Consider the following 24,064-nt stretch of genomic DNA (forward strand, 5'->3'; position numbering starts at 1 on the left):
CCTCGGTGGACGGCGGAAGACATCGCGGAGCTAGAGAGGGATGACCCTGAGGAAGAGGCCTACCAGACCAGCATCAGAGAAATGCACAGTGGATTTAGGGAGTTTGCACCCCTCATCAACAGAGTGGTAAGTTTGAACCGACGATTGTATTTAAATTAGTTTATTCGTCATCGTAACTGACTTATGCCGTTGCAGTCTGGTGAGCTGAACAGATGCATCTTTGAAGCCTCAAATGCACTAGGTGATCTCCCCGGGAGCATAGAATCTGAGAACAAAGTGAGGGGGACGATGAAGGTACAATTTCAGCCTCCTCGGAACAGATGCATCTTGTTCACTTGCAATCAGTCGATCTGATACCCTTGTTTCATTATGAGTGCAGAAGTTCGTGAAGCGTTGTCGCAAGCTGGTAGGGCTGCTTGGGTGTGCTGGAGATGGGTCGGTTGAAGCTTATCAGCCTGTAGCCACACAGGGTCTCATCGGCTCATCTAGGCATGCTCCCCCATCGTCTAGGTTGGTTGGGGAGGAGGAGGAGGAGGAGGAGGCCACACATGAAGAAGGGGAGGAAGAGGAGGAGGCCACACATGAAGAAGGGGAGGAGGAGGAGGCCACACAAGAAGAAGGGGAGGAGGAGGAGAGCAACGGGGAGGAAGAGTACGATGAAGATTATGAACTTGTCTAGTGGTTGTGAAACTACGTGAAATTATGTGTTTGTTATTTGTGGATATATGTGTTTGAAATGTTCTATGTACTTCAAGTTATCTTAATATGGATCTATGTGATGCTCAAGTTTAATTGTTTAAAATCTATGATATTGCTGTCATATTTGTGAAACTTGCTGTGATATTGCTGTCATATTTGAATTTGAGAACAAGCAACCAAATGAATTTGAAAAAACAAAACAGAGGAGCCTACCGCCAGGCACCCTGGCGGTAGGGTTAGACAACCTACCGCCAGCCTCTGCGGCGGTAGGGTGAACCTACCGCCAGGGCCCTCTCATATTTCGTTACAGAAACTATATACGGCAAAACAGAAGACCCTACCGCCAGGGGGGCTAGCGGTAGGGTAAACCTGCCGCCAGGGCCATTGCATCTTACGTTACAGAATGTCTACACGGCAAAACCCTGCCACACCTTACCACCAGAGCCTTTAGCAATAGGGTTACACAACCTACCGCCAGGGCCCCTGGCGGTAAGGTACTTATTCACGTCAACACGCGGTGACGGCCGCCGTCCCCTCCGTCAAAACCTACCGCCAGGGGCACTGGCGGTAGGCTGTGTAACCCTACCGTCAGAGGCTCTGGCGGTAGCAAAAGGGTCAAATCCCGAAAAAAATTTCAAACCAGAGTCAGATTCTGAAATTGTTTGTTAAAAGGGTCAAAACACGAAATTTAGGCCGTTGGAGCTCTACCTTTCGACACGGATACCAGACCATACACACGCGCGTACTATGGTCGCGTACATGTGTCCCTGCTCCGGCGTTTCACCCGCGAGTCAGCTGCTGACAGACACACACGCACGCACGCATCAGTTCCCCGATCCCACAGGTGGCGAACCCAGCATTGATGACGATCTCCTAGGCCTCATCTGGTTTCCTAGACGGAACAGGGCCAGACTTTGGGAGCGACCGCGACCGATCGACACCAAAGCCCCGGGCAACCGGACATCACACGCACCCAGCCATCCATCCGCCCGCTGCGACGACCACGCCCACGCCAAGGCGAGAGAGAGAGAGTCCACCGCGAGCGCGACCCACGGCACGGAGCAGAACACGTTGTTGGCTGCGATCGATTCCCAGACCCCCGATTGGACTGGAGGCGCACTAGCGTCGCGTCGCCCCCTTTCCCACCCCGCCGTGTCTGGCCACCTAGCCGCGCTCCCAGCCCCAGCCCCAGCCCCACGTACCCCGCACGCCAACAAGACGGGCTCCGGCTCCCCACCGTCGCCTCTGTTCGACAGCTGCTCCGACGCCAGCCCTCTCCAACGTCTGAAAGGAACCGCTGCGACGGCCGGGCGCGCGCGCGTGGCGAGATGACGTGAACGCCTCCGCGAAAAAGGGTTCGCCGTCTGCAGATAGACGCGGCGCCCCCCGTTCACCTGCTTATTTATTGCTGCGGTGGCCGGTGAGGCGAGGGTCGCCACAGCTGCTGTTCGGAGAGCACAAAGCCAGTCCAGTCCAGTCCGGTCCAGGTCCAGAGCGTTACTGCTGCTATCCGGCACGCACGCATCGGGGATCAGGCACAGGGAAAGTGCCTGGCCTGGCCACAAGAAGATACTCAACGTCGTCGGAGATCCGGGGATGGAAGAAGCAGACGGGAGTGAAAGAGGAGGCATCCGCTCCGCGCTGCCTCTGGGCTCGCTCATCGCTCCTTCCGGGGACGAGGTGCTTCTCCAGCTCATGTGTTCTTCTGCTTCTGCTTTGGCTTTCGCCCTTGAATCTTCTTTGCTTCCTTCCTCGGCTGCATGTTCCCTCTCGCTGTTCATCGGTTAGAACAGAGCGATTTTCCTATCTGGGTTTGGTTTGAGATCTCTTGCTTTTTCATGTAGTAGTATCACGCAAAGGGTGGATATACCGGACATGGAAATGGAAAACAAAACAAATTTTGTGTTAAATTCAGTCAGAAAAAAAAAATCTCGGATTCTAACCTAGTCAAGATCCAATTTAGCACCGGTTGAAGTTGGTACGTTTTATGCGAAGGGCTTTACTTGAACAATCAAAAACTTAAGCTGTTCCTTCCACCATGTTTTCTCAAACAAGGCGCAGCCAAAGAAAAATGAAGGCGCCTACCTGTTGTACTTGTGTGCATAATCTTGAGCTCCTTCGGCTACCTCCAACAAGTGCAAGCCTCGCAAGCTTTTTTTTAATCTACTAAAAGAGACCAATTTATGAGTTCCTTTAGAAGAAGCTAACTACTCCCTCTGTAAACTAATATATTAGGTATTTAATAAAATCAACGTATCCTAATCTTGTTTGGGATGCTTATTACTCCCTCCGTAAAGTAATATAAAAGCATTTAGATCATTATCTTAGTTATCTAAACATTCTTATATTAGTTTATGGAGGAAGTAGAAAATAAAAGTGTGAATTTTGGCCAACAAACTAAAGTTGTAACAAGATTGCTAAATCTCAGTGGAGGAACGACAGTCGATGCTTCATTCATGAGATGTTATGTGCTGATCCATGCAAAAAAATAACTTCTTTCTTTCTGCTTTTTATATGTTCTGTGACTTGATTAAGACTTGATTAAGTCTCAATCGAACTGAGATCTTGCCACACCCAACTTATAATATTCAGAAACTCATGCGGTTTTCAATTATTCCTTTTTATAGAAGATTAATGTACATAATACATACGTCGAGAATCAGAATACTTAGGGTACTGTCGTCTGTCGACATGTGTCTATCCAACCTCCTCACATTTATACGGTCTTCTTTCCCGGTGAACTATTCCTTTCCCTCTCTCCCTCTCCATCATTTTAATTGTTTCCTTTTCTGTGAACGGTGATCATGACTCCCACACCATGATGAAAACCAGCGACCACGTGTCCGGCCCTAACTAATCTTCACAGGTGGAGCTCCCGGAGCTAGAGGGCAAGGTCATCGGCCTGTACTTCGCGGCGAACTGGTACCCCAAGTGCGAGGCCTTCACGCCGGCGCTGGCCGCCGCGTACCAGCAGCTCAGGGCGCGCGGCGCCGGCTTCGAGGTCGTCTTCGTGTCGTGCGACGAGGACCGGCCGTCCTTCGAGCGCTTCCACCGCGCCATGCCGTGGCCCGCCGTGCCCTTCGGCGACCTCCCGTGCAAGAAGAGCCTCAGCGACATGTTCCAGGTCGAGGGCATCCCGCGCCTCGTGGTGCTCGCCCCGGGCGGCGCCGAGGTCGTCTGCCCCGACGCCGTCGAGCTCGTGCACCGCTACGGCGACCCGGCGTTCCCGTTCACGCCGGCCAGGGTGGCGGAGCTGGAGGCCGACGAGCGGAGCAAGTTCGCCTCCCAGACGCTCGAGAAGCTCTTCTCCGTCGGCCACGTCAAGAACGGCAGCAATGAACAGGTACCTGTGTGACCACCGACACCGAGTGTTGCTTTCCTCTAGAATGCAGAGGCATCGCCATTGATTTTGCCATGCATCCAGCTGCTGGCCTCACCGTGGCTAAGGGCTGCAGGTTCCCATCGCGAGCCTGGTGGGGAAGACGGTGGGGCTCTACTTCTCGGCGCACGGGTGCGAGCCGTGCGTCAAGTTCACCGCGAGGCTGGCCGCCATCTACGGCAACCTGAAGGGCAGGTCGCAGGAATTCGAGGTGGTGTACATCCCCATGGACAAGGACGAGGACGGGTACGAGCGGTCGCGCGGCGACATGCCGTGGCTGGCGCTGCCGTACGACGGCGCGCCGTCGCGGGAGCTGGCCAGGTACTTCGACGTGCGGGAGATCCCGACGCTGGTGGTGATCGGGCCGGACGGCAAGACGGTGACCAGGGACGGGAGGAACCTGGTGAACCTCTACTTCGACATGGCGTTCCCGTTCACGGAGGAGCAGGTGAGGCTGCTGCAGGAGCTGGAGGACGAGCAGGCCAAGGGGTACGCGCCGTCGCTGCGCCACGCCGGGCACCGGCACGAGCTGAGCGTCGTCTCGGAGAAGTCGGGCGGAGGGCCGTACGTCTGCTGCGAGTGCGACGAGCAGGGGCTCGGCTGGGCGTACCAGTGCATCGCCTGCGGCTACGAGATACACCTCCGGTGCGGCCGGGACGTGGAAGACGGCGGCGCCGTGGGAGCTGGTCAGTAGGCCGGAGTACGGGACAGTCTTATATACCATTAAACTGAATGCTGTGTGTGCGTGCTCTGGGAAATGTCATGTTGCTATTGTCAGGTCCGATGATGGTACTAGAACAGACGAGAAATGCCCGGTGTGGACTGGCTCTTGGCAAGTCTGATGATAGTAGAATAGACGAGAAATGCGCAGTGTAGCTTGGTTACGGCTGGCTGGCTGCAACAGAAAAGCATCGCTGAATGTGGGCTTCTACTTGTTGTGGTTTTGTAATGCTCCGAGACCAACGCGCCAGGTGTCTTTCGGTTATTCGCTGTTATTATTTTGTTATTTTCTTGCGTGTTGCATCTTGTCATGTCATCATGTGCATTGTATCATCATATTTTCAAAACTTGCATCCGTCCAGGTCTCCTAGTTCTCTTTGTTGTCCGTTCTGGGCCCAGCCACACTCGCACGCGCTCAAGACACGTCCGAAATAGTATTTTACAAGTGGCCGGAGAATATTCTCGGAAAGGGATTAGAGTTGGCGTGCGGTCTTATTATAGTGTAGGTAGACCGCCTGCCAAGTTTTATCGCATTCAGAGTCCATTTGACGCCTCGACAGTTAACTATAGCGGCATTATAGTCGGTCTATCGTCGGATGTTTCCCGTCTCCGGAAACGGTTGCCGGATTGCATTCCTCCTCTCTCTTCTCAGTCCAACCACACACTTGACCTCGTTCACCTGAACCCTCTTAGCACAGTGCATCGACCCCTCGCGCGTGTCCGAAACTCCCCCAAACCCGAACCCGACAGTCGTCACCGTTGGATTCGGTTCATGCCCAAACATCCCTAAAACATCATCGGTTTATTATTTGGGCTTCCTAACCTTTTTATCTCGGATCGTCTGATTATAATTGGAGAGACCAAATAGTCTCACCTTTGACCACCTACTATAAATATCTGCCCAAACCCTAGTTTCTAGGAGAGTTGTCCCATCCTCCAAATCCCTCCGTCGTCGTCGCCAGTTTGTCCCTCTTCGATTTCTTCCCTGCCCAACCAGTGCCCTCCACCTCTCAGCCAACCACTGAGACCACAGCCACCTCCTCCCACCTCGGGATCCTCCCAGATCCAATCGAGCCAACCAAGCCGCCCCGCTCAAATCCCGCAGGAGCCCGAGCTCCGCCTCCTCGCCTACCATCCCCGCCTCCTGGATCCTCATGTCCCCGAGCTCCATCCTCTCGGTCCATGGCACCTCTGCGTCAAGGCGCCCGAGTCCTTGCCTCCTGTCCGCCAGAACGAGCAGGAGCTCGTCCATGGCGCCTCCTTCTGCTTCACCGGCTGCAGGGCTCCTTCGCCCCTGCTCGTCGTCACCTCACGCACCGCGTCGCCGCTCCCCCTCCGCGACCCCGAGCGCTCCTCATGAGCCCCTGCTTCCTCGCGCTCCATTGACGTCCCGCTCACCCAAGCCTCCCCTCGAGCTCCTGCGCCTCCATGCCCGCAAGACGTCGGCGTCCCCGACAGCCTCGTCAGCCCCGTCGTTGTAGACGAGCACTGCCATGAGTTACCCCAAGCTCCAGCAGGACTCGCGCCGCCGTGTACGTCCCCATCGCCTACCGCCGTCGCTCGCTGCTCCGGCAGGCCACCAGAGCCAGCTAGCGCTGGATCCCTTCCTCCTGACCTCCTCTTCCCCTGCTTCTTCCTTCTCCTTCCGATCCCTGTCTTTCTATCATGCTCTCTCTCTCTCTCTCTCTCTCTCTCTCTCTCTCTCTCTCTCTCTCTCTCAGTTACAGGAACGATGCCATGGCCGCCGCCTCGAGTACCTGCCACTGCCGGAGTCCCTGTCGCCGTCGTCTTCATCGGTTCCTGGCAAGGACGGTGCCCCTTCATCTGCTTCCCCTCTACAACGAGCAGGAGCTCGCCCGATGCCACCTCGCCTCCCGGACCCAAGTTGACATCAGATCCGGCCATCTTCGACGCATACCCGCCTGTTCCCGTCGACCCCGTCGCCAGAACCTCCCCGGCGCCTGCATCGCCGTGAACCTGCCGCTGCTTCTGTTGTTCGTTCTTCAGTAACGAGCAACAACAGCTCGATCGGTGCAGCCGCGTGTTGACCGAGCCCGGGTCAGCCTCGACTTGATCCAGCAGCGAGCGAGCCTACTCGGCCTCCTTTGTAGCTGGGCTTGGCCCATGGGCGAGCTGCCCATCCCGCGCGCCCTCCTCTTTTGTTCACTGTTGGACCAGCCTTTGTTTCGGCCCATTCCTGTTTTTTTTCAGTTATGCGAATTTGTCTTTTTTCCAGATGGAAAGCAGTTTTACAGAAAAGCCACTCTAGATCATCCATTTAATAAATCATCAACCATGCATCGGATTAAAATGTTTTAAACATGTAACTTGCTTAGAATTTTGTGTAGTTTCATAATATCCAACTTTCATCCATGTTTAAAATGTTTAAACTTGATGTTTGTTTAATTTGCTAAAATGCCATGTTAAAATGCTTTATTTCATAACTAATTAACCATAACTCCGTATTTAATAAACTTTATATGTAAATGGGGTAAAAAATGCATAGATTAACATGGTGGCATTACTTTGCATGTTTAACAACTCTAAAAATATGGTTTAGGGCAGAACTGTACCAACTTTAAAATATGCACATGAGGATTTTTTTGGACTTGTTGCTTGTTGTTCCGGCCTCATTTAAACTTGCCTAGATAGGTAGTTTGTTATGCTTCACCTCTTGCCATGTTTAATAACATTTAATATTGTTGAGTTCATAAACGAGAGTGAACTAAATGAGTCATGTGGTGTTTCGTCAATATGCAACTCGTTGCATATTGAGCTCCACTTAATTTGTAGTATTGTTTGTGCACTTTGCCATGTCATGCCTCATTAAACGGGACATGCATCATACTTGATTGTGCATCATGCCATGTTTATATGATGGTTGTTTACTATGTGGTTTTCTCCTTTCCGGTGTTGCTTCTTCTTGCTAGTTCGGGTAACGTCGCGTTTGTGAGGATCCGTTCGACTACGTCCCTTTGTCTTCTTCATGGACTCGTTCTTCTTCCTTGCGGGATCTCAGGCAAGATGACCATACCCTTGAAATCACTTCTATCTTTGCTTGCTAGTTGTTCGTTCTATCGCTATGTCGCGCTACCTATCACTTGTTTATCAAGCTTCCCGAATTGCCATGACAGCCTCTAACCTTTTCAATCATCCTAGCAAATCGTTGATTGGCTATGTTACCGCTTTTGCTCAACCCCTCTTATAGCATTGCTAGTTGCAGGTGAAGCTGAAGTTTGTTCCATGTTGGAACATGGATATGTTGGGATATCACAATATCTCTTATTTAATTAATGCATCTATATACTTGGTAAAGGGTGGAAGGCTCGGCCTTATGCCTGGTGTTTTGTTCCACTCTTGCCATCCTAGTTTTTGTCATACCGGTGTTATGTTCCTTGATTTTGCGTTCCTAACATGGTTGGGTGTTATGGGAACCCCTTGACAGTTCGCTTTGAATAAAACTCCTCCAGCAAGGCCCAACCTTGGTTTTATATTTGCCTAACAACCTATACCTTTCCCTTGGGAGTAATTAACCCGGGGGTCATCTTTATTTTAACCCCCCCGGGCCAGTGCTTCTCTAAGTGTTGGTCCGAACCAGAGCCACTTGCGCCGCCACCTCGGGGAAACTTGAGGGTTGGTTTTAGCTGTACGTAGTGTTCATCCGGTGTTGCCCTGAGAACGAAATATGTGCAGCTCCTATCGGGATGTCGGCGTATCGGGCGGTCTTGTTTTACCATTGTCAAAATGTCTTGTAACCGGGATTCCGAGTCTGATCGGGTCTTCCTGGGAGAAGGAATATCCTTCGTTGACCGTGAGAGATTGTGATGGGCTAACACTACTAGGGAAAACCTTATACACAGAATCTTAGCAGCAACGCGGTCTAAAAACAGACGCTACTGCTAATTAGCAGTAGCGAGCTTCAGAAAACCGCGCTACTAATAACACGGTAGCAGTAGCGGTCTAGGTGAAACAAGCACTATTACTATAATTGCCACGGCGTTGCCCCTAGGCTAGATATAGTAGTAGCGCCCTTCCGAGGACGCGCTACTGCTAAAGTACTTAGTAGCAACGTTTTTCCTCAAAACACGCTACTGCTAAGTATTGCACCTAATTAAGTTTAGTCCCATACTGCTAAGCGAACAAGGTGTTTACCACCTTAAATATGTTACTCCTCAAACTATCTCGAGCACTTGGTCTTCATTGAACTATATGTGTAGGATTTGTGGCTGCAATATGAATCTTCACCTGTGCCTATACAGGTACTGTGAGGATTCATGTTGACTATTTAGATTCTACACAAAAAGAACAATGATGACCAATGTATATTTTTGAAGTTTTTACATGCTTAGACTTAGCAGTAGCGTTTTTTCAGGGCAAAGCGCTACTGATATTACAAAACAAAATGAATAGTTGTAGCGCGTTTCGCTTGACACGCTATAGCTAACTTAGCTATAGCGCGTTCCGGCAAAACGCGCTGCTTCTAGTTTGACTTAACCCCCGGCCGCGCGGGCTCAAAATTTCGCTAAGTCCTTCCCCTCTACTTCCCCCTCTCCCCAACTGCTCCATCGCCGCCGTCGCCCTGCCGCTCTCGACCTCACCGCCGCCGCCCGCCGCCGCCGTCAACCTCACCACCGCCGCCGCCCACCGCACACCCTCGCCGCCGCCCCCGACCGCGACCTCGACGCCGTCTGTAAGTGCATCTAGTGCCACCCCTAGTTGGTTTTGGAGTATTGACGACAAACCTGGTTGAGGGACTAATGAGTTTGTGAGAATTGCAGGATAACACAAGTAGAAGTCCCTCATTGATTCGGTTTTCCTACCAGAGATGACCCCTAAAAATGTATGAAGACATTGAAGTCAAAGGTGGTATGTGAAGACATTCACATTGAAGACTGTGACAAGAGAAAACATCGCGTGAAGACTATGGGGCACGAAGACTTAGTTGTTTCGTCGTTCTTTTTCTTCTTTGTTGAGTCATAGGAACCACCGTACTGTTAAGTGGGGTCCAAGTGAACCAGTCAGAATGACTGAACTGATGCTTAACCAAAATCCTATGTCTTTGAGCGAAGACAATGAGAGCAAATCTTATCCAGAGCTGGATAAGTCAGCTTTGCTTGTAGATCAAGTAAAGTTGCCGTGTGTGTTCAAAATCTGACCATTGGAACACGTGTCAGTTCCTTAGTGACCCAGGGTCATTTCGGACAAATCAGGTCGGGTTGCCTAGTGGCTATAAATAGCCCACCCCCTACACCATAAATTGGTTGGCTGCTCAGAGTTAGTGTACGGCTTTGTCGTTTGAGAGCAACCCACCTCGAAGCCTTTGAGAGAGAATTCCTTGTGAGGACAAAGCCCTAAACACCCAGAGCCAAAGAGTGTTAGGCATCACTGAAGTCTTCCTGTCTGTGTGATCTGAAGACTTATTACACTTGAGGACTATGAATCCTCCAGCCAGTTAGGCGTCGCGTTCTGAGCATCCAAGAGTCATTGTGGATCACCGGTGAACGAAGTGTGTGAAGGTTTGAAAGTCTACCTTGAAGACTTACCAGAGTGATTGGGCGAGGACTGGGTGTCCTTAGCTCAAGGGGAATAAGGTGAAGACGTGGTCTTCTGAGTTGAATCTCAGCCTCCCTAACCAGACATACAGTTGTCACAACAACTGGAACTGGTCCAACAAATCATTGTCTTCAACAAGCCACTGGTTCTATCCTTCCCATCTCTTTATTTGCAGATTGGTCCTTGTGAAGTCATTGCCTGTTTGCATTATCTATTTGTCTTCACTGTGTGACTGCTTGTTCTGATTGGCTTCATACTATCTTCCATCCTGATCTATACTGCCTAGCTGCTATTAGTCTTTGTGCTTTCATTTCATTGAATACTTGACTATGGCTTGCTTAGTGTAGTCTACCTTCCGCTGCATGGTAATAGGTTTATTTCTATCGTTTGTCTTCGAAACTTCCATGTTTTGAAGACTTTCATAAAAATCGCCTATTCACCCCCTCTAGTCGATCACTAGCACTTTCAATTGGTATCAGAGCAAGGTACTCCCTTGTTCTGTGTGATTCAGTTTAACCACCTAGAGTTTTAGCTATGTCGACTGCTGGGATAATCAAAGTCTCCGCTGCGTGCCCAGTCTTCGATGGAACTAAAAATCCCTACTGGAAGAATAAGATGCACATGCATCTGGAAGCCATTGTTGTCGACCTCTGGTATGTCCTCAAGAATTGCGTCCCCAAGGCTGGTGAAGGTGTCATCGCTGCTGATGTCAAGAAGTTCGCTCAACTGGATTCCACTGCCAAGAACATCATCTGTGGTCATCTGACCAAAGGACAGTATGGCCGTGTGAGTGCTCTGGAAACATCCAAGCTAGTCTGGGACTGGCTCTTCAAGGTCAACGAAGGCGTCTCAACCCAGAGAGATCAAAGAATCAGTGTACTTCGCAACCTCTTCAACCGCTTCAAGAGAAACGACAATGAGAATGTCCAGCTCACGTTTAATCGACTCACTGACATCACAAATGAGCTTCAAGCCCTCGGTGCTACTGAGATCACCAAGCATGAAGTAGTCAAGACACTCCTGAGATCACTTGACAGCTCGTTTGACACCCTAGCCCTGATGATTCAAGAACGCCTTAACTTCAAGACACTCGATCCGTCTGACATACTTGAAAGGCTCAACACACATGAGTTTCAGCTTTCTGAGAAAAGAGACATCTACGGTCCCAACTATGGGCGAACTCATGCTTTGAAGGCAAAAGTTGTTTCCTCGTCTGAAGAAGAATCTGATTGCAGTTCTGATGATCCTGAAGACATTGGAAAGGAGCTTGCTATGCTTGTGAAGAAGTTCCAGAAATTCACCAAGAAAGGCTTCAGAAAGTCCTCACGATCCAACTCAAGGAATGATGAAGATTCTGCTCATGACTACAAGAAGAGAACATGACACAAGTGCAAGAAACCTGGTCACTACATCTCTGAGTGTCCGTAGTAGGACAATGAGAACAACAAGAAGAAGAAAAGCAAGGAATATGATTCCGACGACAAGAAGAAGAAGAAATACTCAAAGTCTTCTTCCAAGTCTTCATCAAAGTCTTCATCACATAAGAAGAGCTCATCTGGAAAGGCTCGTGCGTTTTTTGGCAAGGAAATGGATTCAGAGGAGGAGTCTGCTTCTGAGGAGGCGGAGGTGGAGTCTGAGGAGGAGTCCGATTCTGGCGTTGCAAGTCTGGCTACAGCCTACATTGCCAAGTCCATTTTCAACATTGAAGACAATGACTTCATCACCGACGCCAATGCTAATGACCAGGACAACTCCACTCCCACCTACTGCTTCATGGCACGCGGTGTCAAGGTAAACTCACGCACTACTCACTATCAAACATCCAGCAAAGATGACTCTGACTGTGGTTCCAAACCCAGCCACAAAACACTTCCTAAAATTGCAACTGAACAACAGAAAGCTATGGAACATATTCAAAAACTGTTAGACAAAAGCGATGACCTGTTAGACGCTGAAATGACTCGATCTCAGTCCTTAATTGAAGACATAAAAAATCTTCATGTTAAATATGAGGAACTCGAAAGTCGTCATGAAACACTCTCAACAACTCATGAAAAGCTTTCCTATGATTATCTTCAAAGGAAGCAAGATCTTGAGAAATTGAGAGCGGCTCATGAAGATCTTCAAAGGAAAACGAGTCACTTCGCGCCAAACAGATCAGTTCCGCTCAGGAAGGATTTGAACCACCATGTCTTAAATGCATTGAGCGTGACAACGCTACTTCTGTTGCTGGATGTTCTACTGCTATTGTTGCAATATCTTCAACTGTTGATGTGGTAAATAACCCCTCTGCTGAGGATGCCACTGCTATTGCTGATGAAAATGCTAGGTTGAAGACATTGCTTGAAACAGGGATGTACAAAAGTCTCAAAGGGCATCAGACACTATGTGATGTCCTCAAAAGGCAAATCCTGAACCGAAACCCTAGGAAAGAGGGTGTTGGGTTCGAAAGGAAAATGAATGCTGATGGCTTTTACTGGAAACCTGAGCAGTACCCCAAAACCACATGGGTTGCTGCAAAGGAACCTTCAGTGGATCCATCCACCCTATCTGGCTTCACTTGTGCTAATCCCATTGTTATTGATGAATCCTTTGATGCAAACTATAAACTATTTAAGAATCAGAATGGTGAAGTGTTTGCCAGGTATATTGGTACTAACTGCAGGTATGGGCCACCTATGAAGAAAGTCTGGGTGCCGAAAAAGTGTCTGGAAAATCTTCCTGTGTATGTCGTCATGACACCACAAGTGAAGAAGACAAACCCTAGACCACGGGCTTCATATGGTCCAAAGGCTTCATACAGACAGAGGACTCACCCGAGTCGCACTAATGCAAATGTTTTGCAGGGAAACCATACTCAGGCCTATGAATATGAGCGTGTTTCATCAAACCGCCATGTTCATAAGACCAAGAACTACTCTGCTTATTCTTATGAGTACTATTGTCCACCTGCAAGACTATTTGCTAGGGCTCCAAAGCCAAAGTTCTCAGATGCTGCACTTAGACTCATTGCTTCGAAGCCACCCTTGAAGATGTGGGTGGCTAAGAAAGCTTAACCTTTTTGCAGGGAAGGGTCTCCAGCCGAAAATCAAATGCGTCTGAAGCTATTGCTGGGGACCTTAAACATGTTGTAGGGCGCAAGATCAAATGCCCAAATGGTCTTATTGTGTATTTTGTTCCTGAGTTGCTTGCTACTTGCCCTATCAGTCCTAACCTCGATCTAAGCTTTCATAATCCACTTGCTCGTCAAATATTTATGCTCCACAATTCTCTTCGTGAAGCCTATCCCCCTAACTGCACTGTAGGGTATGACACCAGCTGCTTCAGAATGGATTATTGATAGTGGATGTAGTAATCACATGACTGGCAAGCGAAGTCTTCTCATGGATTCAATCTTACGTCCATCTGACAAAAGTCACATCACATTTGCTGATACTGGTAAAAGCAAGGTATTGGGTCTAGGTAGAGTTGCAATCTCAAGGGATCAGCACATGGATAAAGTGATACTTGTTGAATCCCTTGGTTTCAACTTAATGTCTGTCTCAATGCTTTGTGATTTAAACATGATTGTGATGTTTGGAAAATATCATTGCCTTGTTCTAATGGAATCTGACAAGTCTCTAGTCTTTGAAGGGTATCGGAAAGATGATTTGTACATGGTAGATTTCTCAGCAGGACCACAGCTTGCCGTATGTCTTCTTGCAAAAGCTTCAGAATGCTGGCTCTGGCATCGGAGGCTAGGGCATGCTGGCATGGGGAACTTGCACACTCTTGCAAAGAAGAAGCATATCATAGGCATCGAGGGCGTCATGTTCAAGAAAGATCACTTATGCGGTGCCTGCGAAGCTGGAAAGATGACGAGGGCCAAGCATCCCTCGAAGACAATCATGACAATGACTCAACCCTTCGAACTGCTACACATGGACCTCTTCGGTCCCACTCACTACTCAACTCTTACCACTACTGCTTGTCTCTATGGCTTCGTCATTGTTGACGATTATTCAAGATATACATGGGTGCATATAATCCTCTACAAGACTAAAGTGCAGGATGTCTTCAGACGCTTTGCCAATCGAGCCATGAACAACTATGGCGTCAAGATCAAGCACATCAGAAGTGAAAATGGCATTGAATTCAAGAACACCGGCCTCGACACTTATCTTGATACTTTGGGCATCACTCATGAGTTCTCAGCTCCGTACACGCCACATTAGAATGGCATCGTGGAACGCAAGAACAGAACACTCATTGAGATGGCCTAGACGATGCTCAATGAATAAGACTCCAAGAAAGTTTTGGCCTGAAGCCATTGATACTGCATGCCATATCATCAACCGTGTCTATCTTCACAAGCTTCTTAACAAAACATTCTATGAGCTCCTCTCTGGTAAGAAGCCAAATGTCAGTTACTTCAGAGTATTTGGTGCCAGGTGCTGGATTAAGGATCCACATCACACTTCAAAATTTGCACCAAAAGCACTTGAAGGTTTTATGCTTGGATACGGAAAGGATTCGCACTCCTACAGAGTCTTCAACCTATTTCACTATAAAGTGGTTGAAACTGTGGATGTGCGGTTCGATGAGACTAACGGCTCGCAAAGAGAGCACCTGCCAAATGTGCTAGATGAAATTCCATCCAGTGAATCCATCAAGCTTATGGGAACTGGAGAAATCATACCGTGTGAAGCATAACACGAAGAGGAACTCATCATCTCTGCACCTGATCAACCTGAAGACAATGCTCAACCTGAAGACAATCCTTCTAATGATGACAATGATCAGCAAGAGCAAAATCTTCGTCCTGTTCATCCTCGTGTTGCAAATGAAGTACAGATTGAGAAAATAATTGATAGCATCAATGCACCTGGTCCACTCACTCGTTCAAGGGCAACACAACTAACAAATTTCTATGGGCACTTCGCATTCGTCTCAATATCTGAACCCAAGAAAGTTGATGAAGCCTTCATGGAACCTGAATGGATTCAAGCTATGCAAGAAGAGCTTCAACAATTTGAGCTGAATAATGTATGGGAACTGGTCAAGGGTCCTGATCCTTGTAAGCACAATATCATAGGCACTAAATGGATATATCGCAACAAGCAAGATGAGCATGGTCAAGTTGTCAGAAACAAAGCTCGTCTCGTTGCTCAAGGGTACACTCAAGTTGAAGAAATTGACTTCAATGAAACATTTGCTCCTGTGGCTAGGCTTGAAGCTATATGCATACTGCTGGCCTATGCAAATCGTCATAACATTCTTCTGTATCAAATGGATGTGAAGAGCGCTTTTCTCAATGGCAAGATTGAAGAAGTGTATGTTGCACAACCGCCTGGCTTTGAAGATCCAAAACATCCTGACATGGTGTATAAGCTCAACAAGACACTGTATGGCCTCAAACACGCCCCTCGTGCTTGGTATGACACACTCAAGGACTTCATGAAGAGCAAAGGCTTAAACCTGGTTCCCTAGATCCCACGCTCTTCACGAAGACATATGATGGTGAACTGTTTGTGTGCCAAATATATGTGGATGACATTATCTTCGGCTGCACTAATCAGAAATACAGTGATGAGTTTGGATACATGATGCAAGAGCAATATCAGATGTCCATGATGGGTGAGCTGAAGTTCTTCCTTGGTCTTCAAATACGACAGCAACGCAACGACATCTTCATATCTCAAGAGAAATACCTCAAAGATTGCCTGAAGAAGTTTGGAATGCAAGACTGCAAAGGTTACACGACGCCAATGCCAGCTAAACACCATCTGGGTCCCGACGACAATGGTAAAGAGTTTGATCAAAAGGTATACCGCTCCATGATTGGTTCTTTGCTTTATTTATGTGCATCTAGGCCAGATATCATGCTTAGTGTTTGCATGTGTGCCCGATTCCAAGCGGCACCAAAGGAATCGCATCACTTAGCTGTGAAGCGAATTCTTCGATATTTGGCTCACACCCCAACACTAGGATTATGGTATCCAAAGGGCTCAGAGTTTGATCTAGTTGGATTCTCGAATGCTGATTATGCTGGTGACAAGGTGGATCGCAAGTCTACATCAGGCATATGTCACTTTCTGGGACGATCACTTGTATGTTGGTATTCAAAGAAGCAGAACTGTGTATCTCTCTCCACTGCTGAATCTGAATACATTGCTGCTGGATCTTGCTGCGCTCAGCTTCTATGGATGAAGCGAATACTCAAAGACTATGGCATTCATCTGAAGCAAGTGCCACTCTACTGCGACAACGAAAGCGCCATCAGGATTGCTAACAACCCAATTCAGCACTCGAAGACAAAGCACATTGAAATTCATCATCACTTTCTCAGAGATCATGTCATGAAGGAAGATATTGATACCATACACGTCACCACTGAAGAGCAACTGGCAGATATCTTCACAAAGCCCTTGGATGAGAAAAGGTTTTGCAAGTGACGGTGTGAGCTAAATATCTTGGAATCCTCAAATGTTCTGTGATCAGGCACACATCCTAACACTTATGCATGTTGAAGACTTAGATGTGCAACACACGAAGTAAAGTATATATTCAATCAATGAAGACTTACATTCTGAGTGTGAATACATCAACGTGGAATTTGACTCCGGAGCGCCACGATAATTGTGCGCCATGTCTGGGTCTAATACTTCCTATACGGTGGGTAACACCACCACCAAATTCTTCCTTTAGAAGTGTTTTTCTCATGGCGTTACATTTGCAAGTCTTCACATTTTGTTTGTCTTCAATGTTAACATGGCCTCATGTTTATCTTCAAATGTACTGATTTGGTTTCTGTCCTCTACAGCATTCACTTATAGCTATGTCTTCACGTTGAATCTTTTAAACTAAGTGAATGTGATCGGACCCTAACCTTTCTATGCTTCCGTCTCAAGTCTATCTATCCAAATCATATGCATTCTATTGAAACTGTCGAATGTCTTCGCCGAGTCCTTGTCAGCAGGAGACACAGAGACAAACATTAATCTGTTTTCAATGCTCAATCCTTTTTACCTAAAACCCGGAGAAGTGGGAACGACCACCCGACAATCCAGGTGTGTGTGGGAACATGGAACAACCTCCAATGTGTTGCATGATCGCCACGTGTCCTTCAGATGTGAACCACCAGGGGCACCTGCGTAATAACGTTGTGCCGTCCCTGTCTCTATAAATACACGCCTCACCCTAGTCATTATCTCTTCTTCCACTCTCGCACAAACCCTAGCGCCACCGCTAGCCCTCGACGACACCGGCAACGAAGTGCTTAGCTGTCGCGACCTCACCGACGCCGTCCTCATGCCGGCCGCGGACATTGTCTTCTCCGCCGACACCGTACGTGTCCTCCGTCGCCAAGTTAGGGCATGGAAGATCGAACTTCTCGGCCTCCTCTCCCATTCCACCTAGCAGTTCCTCGTGTGGTAAATAAAACCTCTTTTACAGTCTTTTTGATCCAATAGATTCATCCTTTTCAACCACAAGTGGTTTCTGTTCCCACAAGTTGGATCTATCTCATTCTGCATCTCATAGCATGCCTAGTATGTTCACTTATGCTTCACAAAGTAGTTAGATTCCTCACTTGTACTTATTCGTGGATTCGTACAAATCTGGAACCAATTCTCTAAATATGAGTGAATGTCTTCGCACTATGAGGTCAATGTCTTATAAACTGATTTATCTTCAAAATCTTCTGAGAATGCATATGACCTCTTCCCCTTCCCTCGCACCTCTAATGCTGTCACAGGTACATGTCCGTGGGAGAATCCCTTGGTTCTAATAGTCTCCATTCATTTGCAGAGTTCTTACAGCATCATATAAATTCTCCTGAAGCCAGTTCTTGTCTGACCAGTAGACGGAAGACTTTGACAGTTTTGAAGCCTTTCAGTCTAAACTTCATGACAACAGAAAAATCAGTCAGGAAGGGTGGCAGACAGCGCCATGGAAACACTGCTAAGGGCCTGCCACCGGATCTCTATGAGCTATACAAGTCAGATCCAGAAGAGACCTATGGAGAACGCAAGAACCGAATCCAATGGATTCGAAGACATTGGGCAGAGGAATGGTTCAAGTACAGATTCATCACCGATGAATATGCTGAGAAGAGTGCCATCAAGGGCCCCTGGGGAGATATAATATACAAAGGTCTTCAGCCCAAGTCGAAGTCTGAAGCTATTGCTCAAGGCTTCTACCCCAGCATGATTCGTGGACCTTAGCCTGCTAATGCCGACCCATCCTCTCTGTTATGGTGTCGAGAAGATAATCTCTTCAAGCGCAACTATCAGTTTGCAAAGAACTCGGCCAAGGAAAACAAGAAGTCTTTGGGATTAGACTTCAACCCAGGCCCCTCTGCGCCACGTGCTGATGGCACACGCGAAGCTGAACCCAATCTGGTTGGGCTCTTCTACAACTTAGAAGGTCTCATCACTCACATAAAGGTTCAAGGGGCAGACGTGGATCAACCTGCAGACGACGCTGATTCTGACGAAGCGCCTGCACCACCAAAGCCTGTGAAGCAAATGAAACCCAAGGCTTCAAAGCCCTCTTCAGTACCAAAGGCTTCAAAGCCCTCATCTACACCAAAGGTCTCACGGGCGAAGCCTCTGGCCACTGCACCTCCTGAAGTCAGTGTGCAGTCTGAAGATCTCTCACGCATCTCCAAGTCTGCCAAGTTGAAAAAGCCAATGCAACCCACTGGTCAAGTACTGACCACTGCTGCTATTTTGAGAAACGAGAATGACGCCATTGATCTCTCCAGCGACGACGATCTTGGCGATGACGCTCTTGAGCAGTTGATCAAGAGCAAGCAAGAGGCGGAAATCTTCAATGATCTTCCTCTCTTTGATGTGGAAATCTTAAACAAGTTTATTGATGAGTGGTTTGACAGCCCAGATGCCAGCTTTGATGATCTTCAACTTCCCATTGGTCTTAGCGTCTCCTTCCATGGAGCCATTGCTCCTGAGCTGGCTCTAGCTCAGAAAATTGTTGAGCTGAAGCATAAGATCGATTAAGAAAAGGCTCAGTTCAAGAAGCACATGGCCAAGCTCAATGTTGAAGACATTCAAAACTTCAAGGTCATGATGCATGAGCTCAAGGAGGCATTCGACAAGAAACGTGAAGAAGCAAAAGGTTCTCGTGAGCGCATGAAGAATCTTGCTGCCAAATGTGTTCAAGGCTACAATGAAGCTGAAAAGCGCAAGGCCTTGGGGCGACCAGGCATCGACCCCAGAATGGCTGCCAAGAAGAAGAAGAAGCCAGCTGTGGCAGAACCAGAAGCATCAAGGCAGGAAGAACCTCGCATTGTCTTCCCAGCCAGTATGACAGGCTCGAAGCCTAAGGTCCCCACAGTGGCTTCAGAATTCAAGAAAACTAGGGCAGCTGAAGCCGAAGCCAGAAAGCTCAAGACCAAAGCCACCACTGATGATGCTCCCCCAACTAAGAAAAGAAAAACAAAGAAGAGAGACCGTGCTGCTCCCACAGAGCCCCTTGTTGTCGAGCCAATCTCAGTGGCTCGTCCTGCGTCTGAACATCGAGAGCGTCGGTTGATAGTTCATGAGCCTACTTCCACAGAGGCTCCTGAAGCTAAAGACAATCCAACTGTTGACCCCATCGCAGCTAAAGACATTGGTCCTCACGACAATGTTGAAGATGATGAAGTCCTTCCTCAGATCGAGCACAATTTGGTATCATCGCCTGTGCTCACGCACAACGAGCTCATCAGGATTGGTCGTCCTCTAACGCCAACTGCTCAGGATGCATCGTGGGCTGATCACCCACAAGAACAAGACACCCCAAGTACTCCCCAACCACAAGTCACCTCACCAGTGCAAGATGACGATGACTTTGAGGCCCAGCCAACTCCATATCCACAGGCGTCGCCAGTGTTACGCAGGCTTCGCAAAGGACCAAGGCCCCAAGTCACTCTTCCAAGTGTTCTAGAAGGAGAAGTGCATCACCAATTTGTTGCACATCAAGTGTTCCCAGAAGCCACTCCAACTGTGAACGTCTCTGAGTCTGAAACCAAAACGGCTGAACATATTCCGGCTGCATCAGCCGATGAAGAAGTAGAACCACGTGATGAAGAAAGAGTTGCTACACCCCCGTCCAACCCTGAAGTTGTTCTCGAGGAGAACGTGTCCGACCCTCCAGCTCCTGAAGTGGAGGTTACCAATACTGAGGCGGCCACCAACATCAACACAAAAGCCAATGACGTTGTTATGGCTGAAGCTAATGTGGCGCCTGAAGCCAATGTGGTGCCAGAAGTGAATGCACCTGAAGCCAATGCAGCACTCGAAGAAAATCCGCTGCCTGAAGCTAATGCAGCACCAGACGTAATCATTCCTCCTGAAGATATTGTGCCACTTGCAGCCCATGTCAACGAAAATGCCAATGCTCATGTACCCCCTCCAAGACCTCATACTGTTGAGCTGGCATTTGATCGTGGTCAACCTGTTATGGTCCGATGGCCCATTCTGGTTCCTCCACCTGCTGCGGGTCCACAATTTGACTATCATGTCGAGCACAGACCTCAAGTCCAGAAGCCCAAGCCAAGACTTCCAAGATTCCCAGGCACTGCAACCTCACTTGGGGTCTTCAATGTGAATGGCTTCGTGGAACATAACACCTTCAACAGTGCCAAGAACCCTTACTCCAAACCTCGCATTTCATCGGATCGGTTCTGGAGCTATCAGTAGCGCAGCTACTATTCATGCATCTTATACAATCAAGGGTGCATATTTCCACATATGCGTCTCGACACTGAAGCTATAGCTGGCCTGCCCTGTCTAGAAGAAGCGTTGATTGCTTCAGAGACGCTGGACTCCTGCAATTTGTCACAGACAAGGAACACTGGAATGAAGAGCTTCTATTACAGTTTTATGCAACTCTTCACATTCGAGGCTACAACAGGGATCCAAAGACTTGGGTCCTTGAGTGGATGACAGGCAATGTCCATCATGAAGCCAAAGCTCTTGATATCATTGAGCTCACAGCCCTGCCCACTCCTGGTGAATACTATGAACCAGGTTGTCAACAACACTAGAATGCTTTGGAGAGCATTTTTCAGAAGCCAGAACCCAACATGAGCCAAATGCTGAGCATGATGAAGCCTTTGCCTCACGACACTGACTACCCATCTGAATTCTTTGTTGAAGACCTAGAGTATCTACCTCACACCATTTACCATATCATCAGAAAAACTCTATGGCCTGTCAAAGGACATTCATCTGCAGCGAAGCTTGAAGGAACAATGAAGACTTTGGTTTTCTATATCTTCAATGGCATCAGCTTCAATGCTCAAGACTTCTTCATCAGGCAATTGGCTACATCTGGCTCCGACATTTTTGGTCTGAAGTTCTATGCTCCATGGGTAATGCGTCTTATCAAGCTTCACTCTGCCTTCAACTATCAGCCGTCTGCGCGCAATCATCTTGAATTCTTGCCAGAGGTTGATCTGTCTGTTGAAGCTATTTACCCAGAGCCTGCTAAGGATCCGATTTATCTTCACAATGCTGATTGTCAAAGCTTCACCCAGCCTATTAAAGGAGTTCAGGCAGTCTCTCGTGTTTATCCCTTGGCTGGTAACACACGTGCCCCTCGCGCTCAAACTGACGCCACTGGAAGCACCATTGCCCAAAGGCCTTGGAAGCGATCTTGTATTCTCAATGACCGAGAGCTTCTCGTCGCGCTACATCAGAAACATGATGAGCATCACAACTGGCTTAAGCGTCAGATGCAAAGCCTCTTGGTGGACGTCAATCGCATTCGCAATCTTGCCACCAAGAATGCCTTTGTCACACATGAAACCTGTCGAAGGTCTTGGAAGAGTTTGACATTACTTAGTGCTGAAGCTGATCTCCAAGACGATGGCTTTACAGAAAGATTCAAGTTTGACTCAACTCCTCCAAGGAATGCTCACTTGCGTCGGACTCCCTCACTTGAAGACTCTGACTATTCGTCCTCAGCTGCGACGGTGAATGCCAGAGTCATCGATGACCAAGATGATGCCACTTCACCTCCTCCAACTTCAGCGCGTGTCAACACTGCATCGAGTTCTTCTACACCACCGAACCTCAACGACGACCCTGTTGCTTCGCCTGGACCTCATGGGAATGAGTAGGCGCTCTATGTCTTCAAACCTTTTTGGTCCTTACTGACAAAAGGGGGAGAAGCATATGAGTTGATAGTCTTCAAGCGGGTCCATATGGGTGGTTGCTTTACTTTTTGCTACTTTTGCCAAGTGCTTACAACTCTCACTTTTTGATACATTTGGTTCTTTGACTTGTAACACTTAAACTCGATGGTCGTCTGCTACTTATTTGCTATTCTGTGATGCGATGATAAATTCTACATGTGCGATGATAACTTACGCACTTAGGTCATTTTGCAGACATCCATTTTTCATTATGCATGTCATTATCTTCGTAATATCAAATCATGCATGATGAATTGTCATCATAAGTTGAAGAGGATCTCCACAAGTACAACCTGCCATGTGCATTTGCATTCCAAAAGCAAATTACTTATATGCACATCTTCAGGGGGAGCCTTTGCCACTTATGAAGACAATACCCTATGCTTTACAATTTCACATATTTTATTCCCCGTTGAAAACTTCAACCAGTTTGTCATCAATCACCAAAAAGGGGGAGATTGTAAATGCATCTAGTGCCACCCCTAGTTGGTTTTGGAGTATTGACGACAAACCTGGTTGAGGGACTAATGTGTTTGTGAGAATTGCAGGATAACATAGGTAGAAGTCCCTCATTGATTCGGTTTTCCTACCAGAGATGACCCCTAAAAATGTATGAAGACATTGAAGTCAAAGGTGGTATGTGAAGACATTCACATTGAAGACTGTGACAAGAGAAGACATCGCGTGAAGACTATGGAGCGCGAAGACTTAGTTGTTTCATCGCTCTTTTTCTTCTTTGTTGAGTCATAAGAACCACCGTACTGTTAAGTGGGGTCCAAGTGAACCAGTCAGAATGACTGAAGTGATGCTTAACCAAAATCCTATGTCTTCGAGCGAAGACAATGAGAGCAAATCTTATCCAGAGCTGGATAAGTCAGCTTTGCTTGTAGCTCAAGTAAAGTTGCCGTGTGTGTTTGAAATCTGACAGTTGGAACACGTGTTAGTTCCTTAGTGGCCCAGGGTCATTTCGGAAAAATCAGGTCAGGTTGCCTAGTGGCTATAAATAGCCCACCCCCTACACCATAAATTGGTTGGCTGCTCAGAGTTAGTGTACGGCTTTTGTCGTTTGAGAGCAACCCACCTCTAAGCCTTTGAGAGAGAATTCCTTGCGAGGACAAAGCCCTAAACACCCAGAGCCAAAGAGTGTTAGGCATCACTAAAGTCTTCCTGTCTGTGTGATCTGAAGACTTATTACACTTGAGGACTGTGAATCCTCCAGCCGGTTAGGCATCGCGTTCTGAGCATCCAAGAGTCATTGTGGATCGCCGGTGAACGAAGTCTGTGAAGGTTTGGAAGTCTACCTTGAAGACTTACCAGAGTGATTGGGCGAGGACTGGGTGTCCTTAGCTCAAGGGGAATAAGGTGAAGATGCGGTCTTCTGAGTTGAATCTCAGCCTCCCTAACCAGACATACAGTTGTCACATCAACTGGAACTGGTCCAACAAATCATTGTCTTCAATGAGCCACTAGTTCTATCCTTCCCATCTCTTTATTTGCAGATTGGTCCTTGTGAAGTCATTGCCTGTTTGCAT

General features: G+C 48.0%; 1 protein-coding gene across 3 annotated transcripts; it reads left to right on the forward strand.

Moving 5' to 3' along the window:
- The first annotated feature begins 1,775 nt into the window (after positions 1 to 1,775).
- LOC125545033 (probable nucleoredoxin 2) lies at positions 1,776 to 5,109 on the forward strand. 3 transcript variants are annotated; one of them, XM_048708880.1, is made up of 3 exons: positions 1,776 to 2,379; positions 3,532 to 4,042; positions 4,124 to 5,109. In XM_048708880.1, exons 2-3 carry the CDS (start codon positions 3,758 to 3,760, stop codon positions 4,808 to 4,810), a joined length of 972 nt encoding a protein of 323 aa, XP_048564837.1. In that variant the 5' UTR covers positions 1,776 to 2,379; positions 3,532 to 3,757; the 3' UTR covers positions 4,811 to 5,109. The 3 variants fall into 3 exon arrangements, with proteins under 3 accessions (XP_048564837.1, XP_048564835.1, XP_048564836.1); XM_048708878.1 differs by having other exon boundaries at positions 1,785 to 2,379; positions 3,566 to 4,042; XM_048708879.1 differs by having other exon boundaries at positions 1,801 to 2,379; positions 3,566 to 4,042; positions 4,155 to 5,109.
- Positions 5,110 to 24,064: the final 18,955 nt, after the last annotated feature.

Source organism: Triticum urartu, chromosome 3 (genome assembly GCF_003073215.2).
Source record: "Triticum urartu cultivar G1812 chromosome 3, Tu2.1, whole genome shotgun sequence".
NCBI lineage: Eukaryota > Viridiplantae > Streptophyta > Magnoliopsida > Poales > Poaceae > Triticum > Triticum urartu.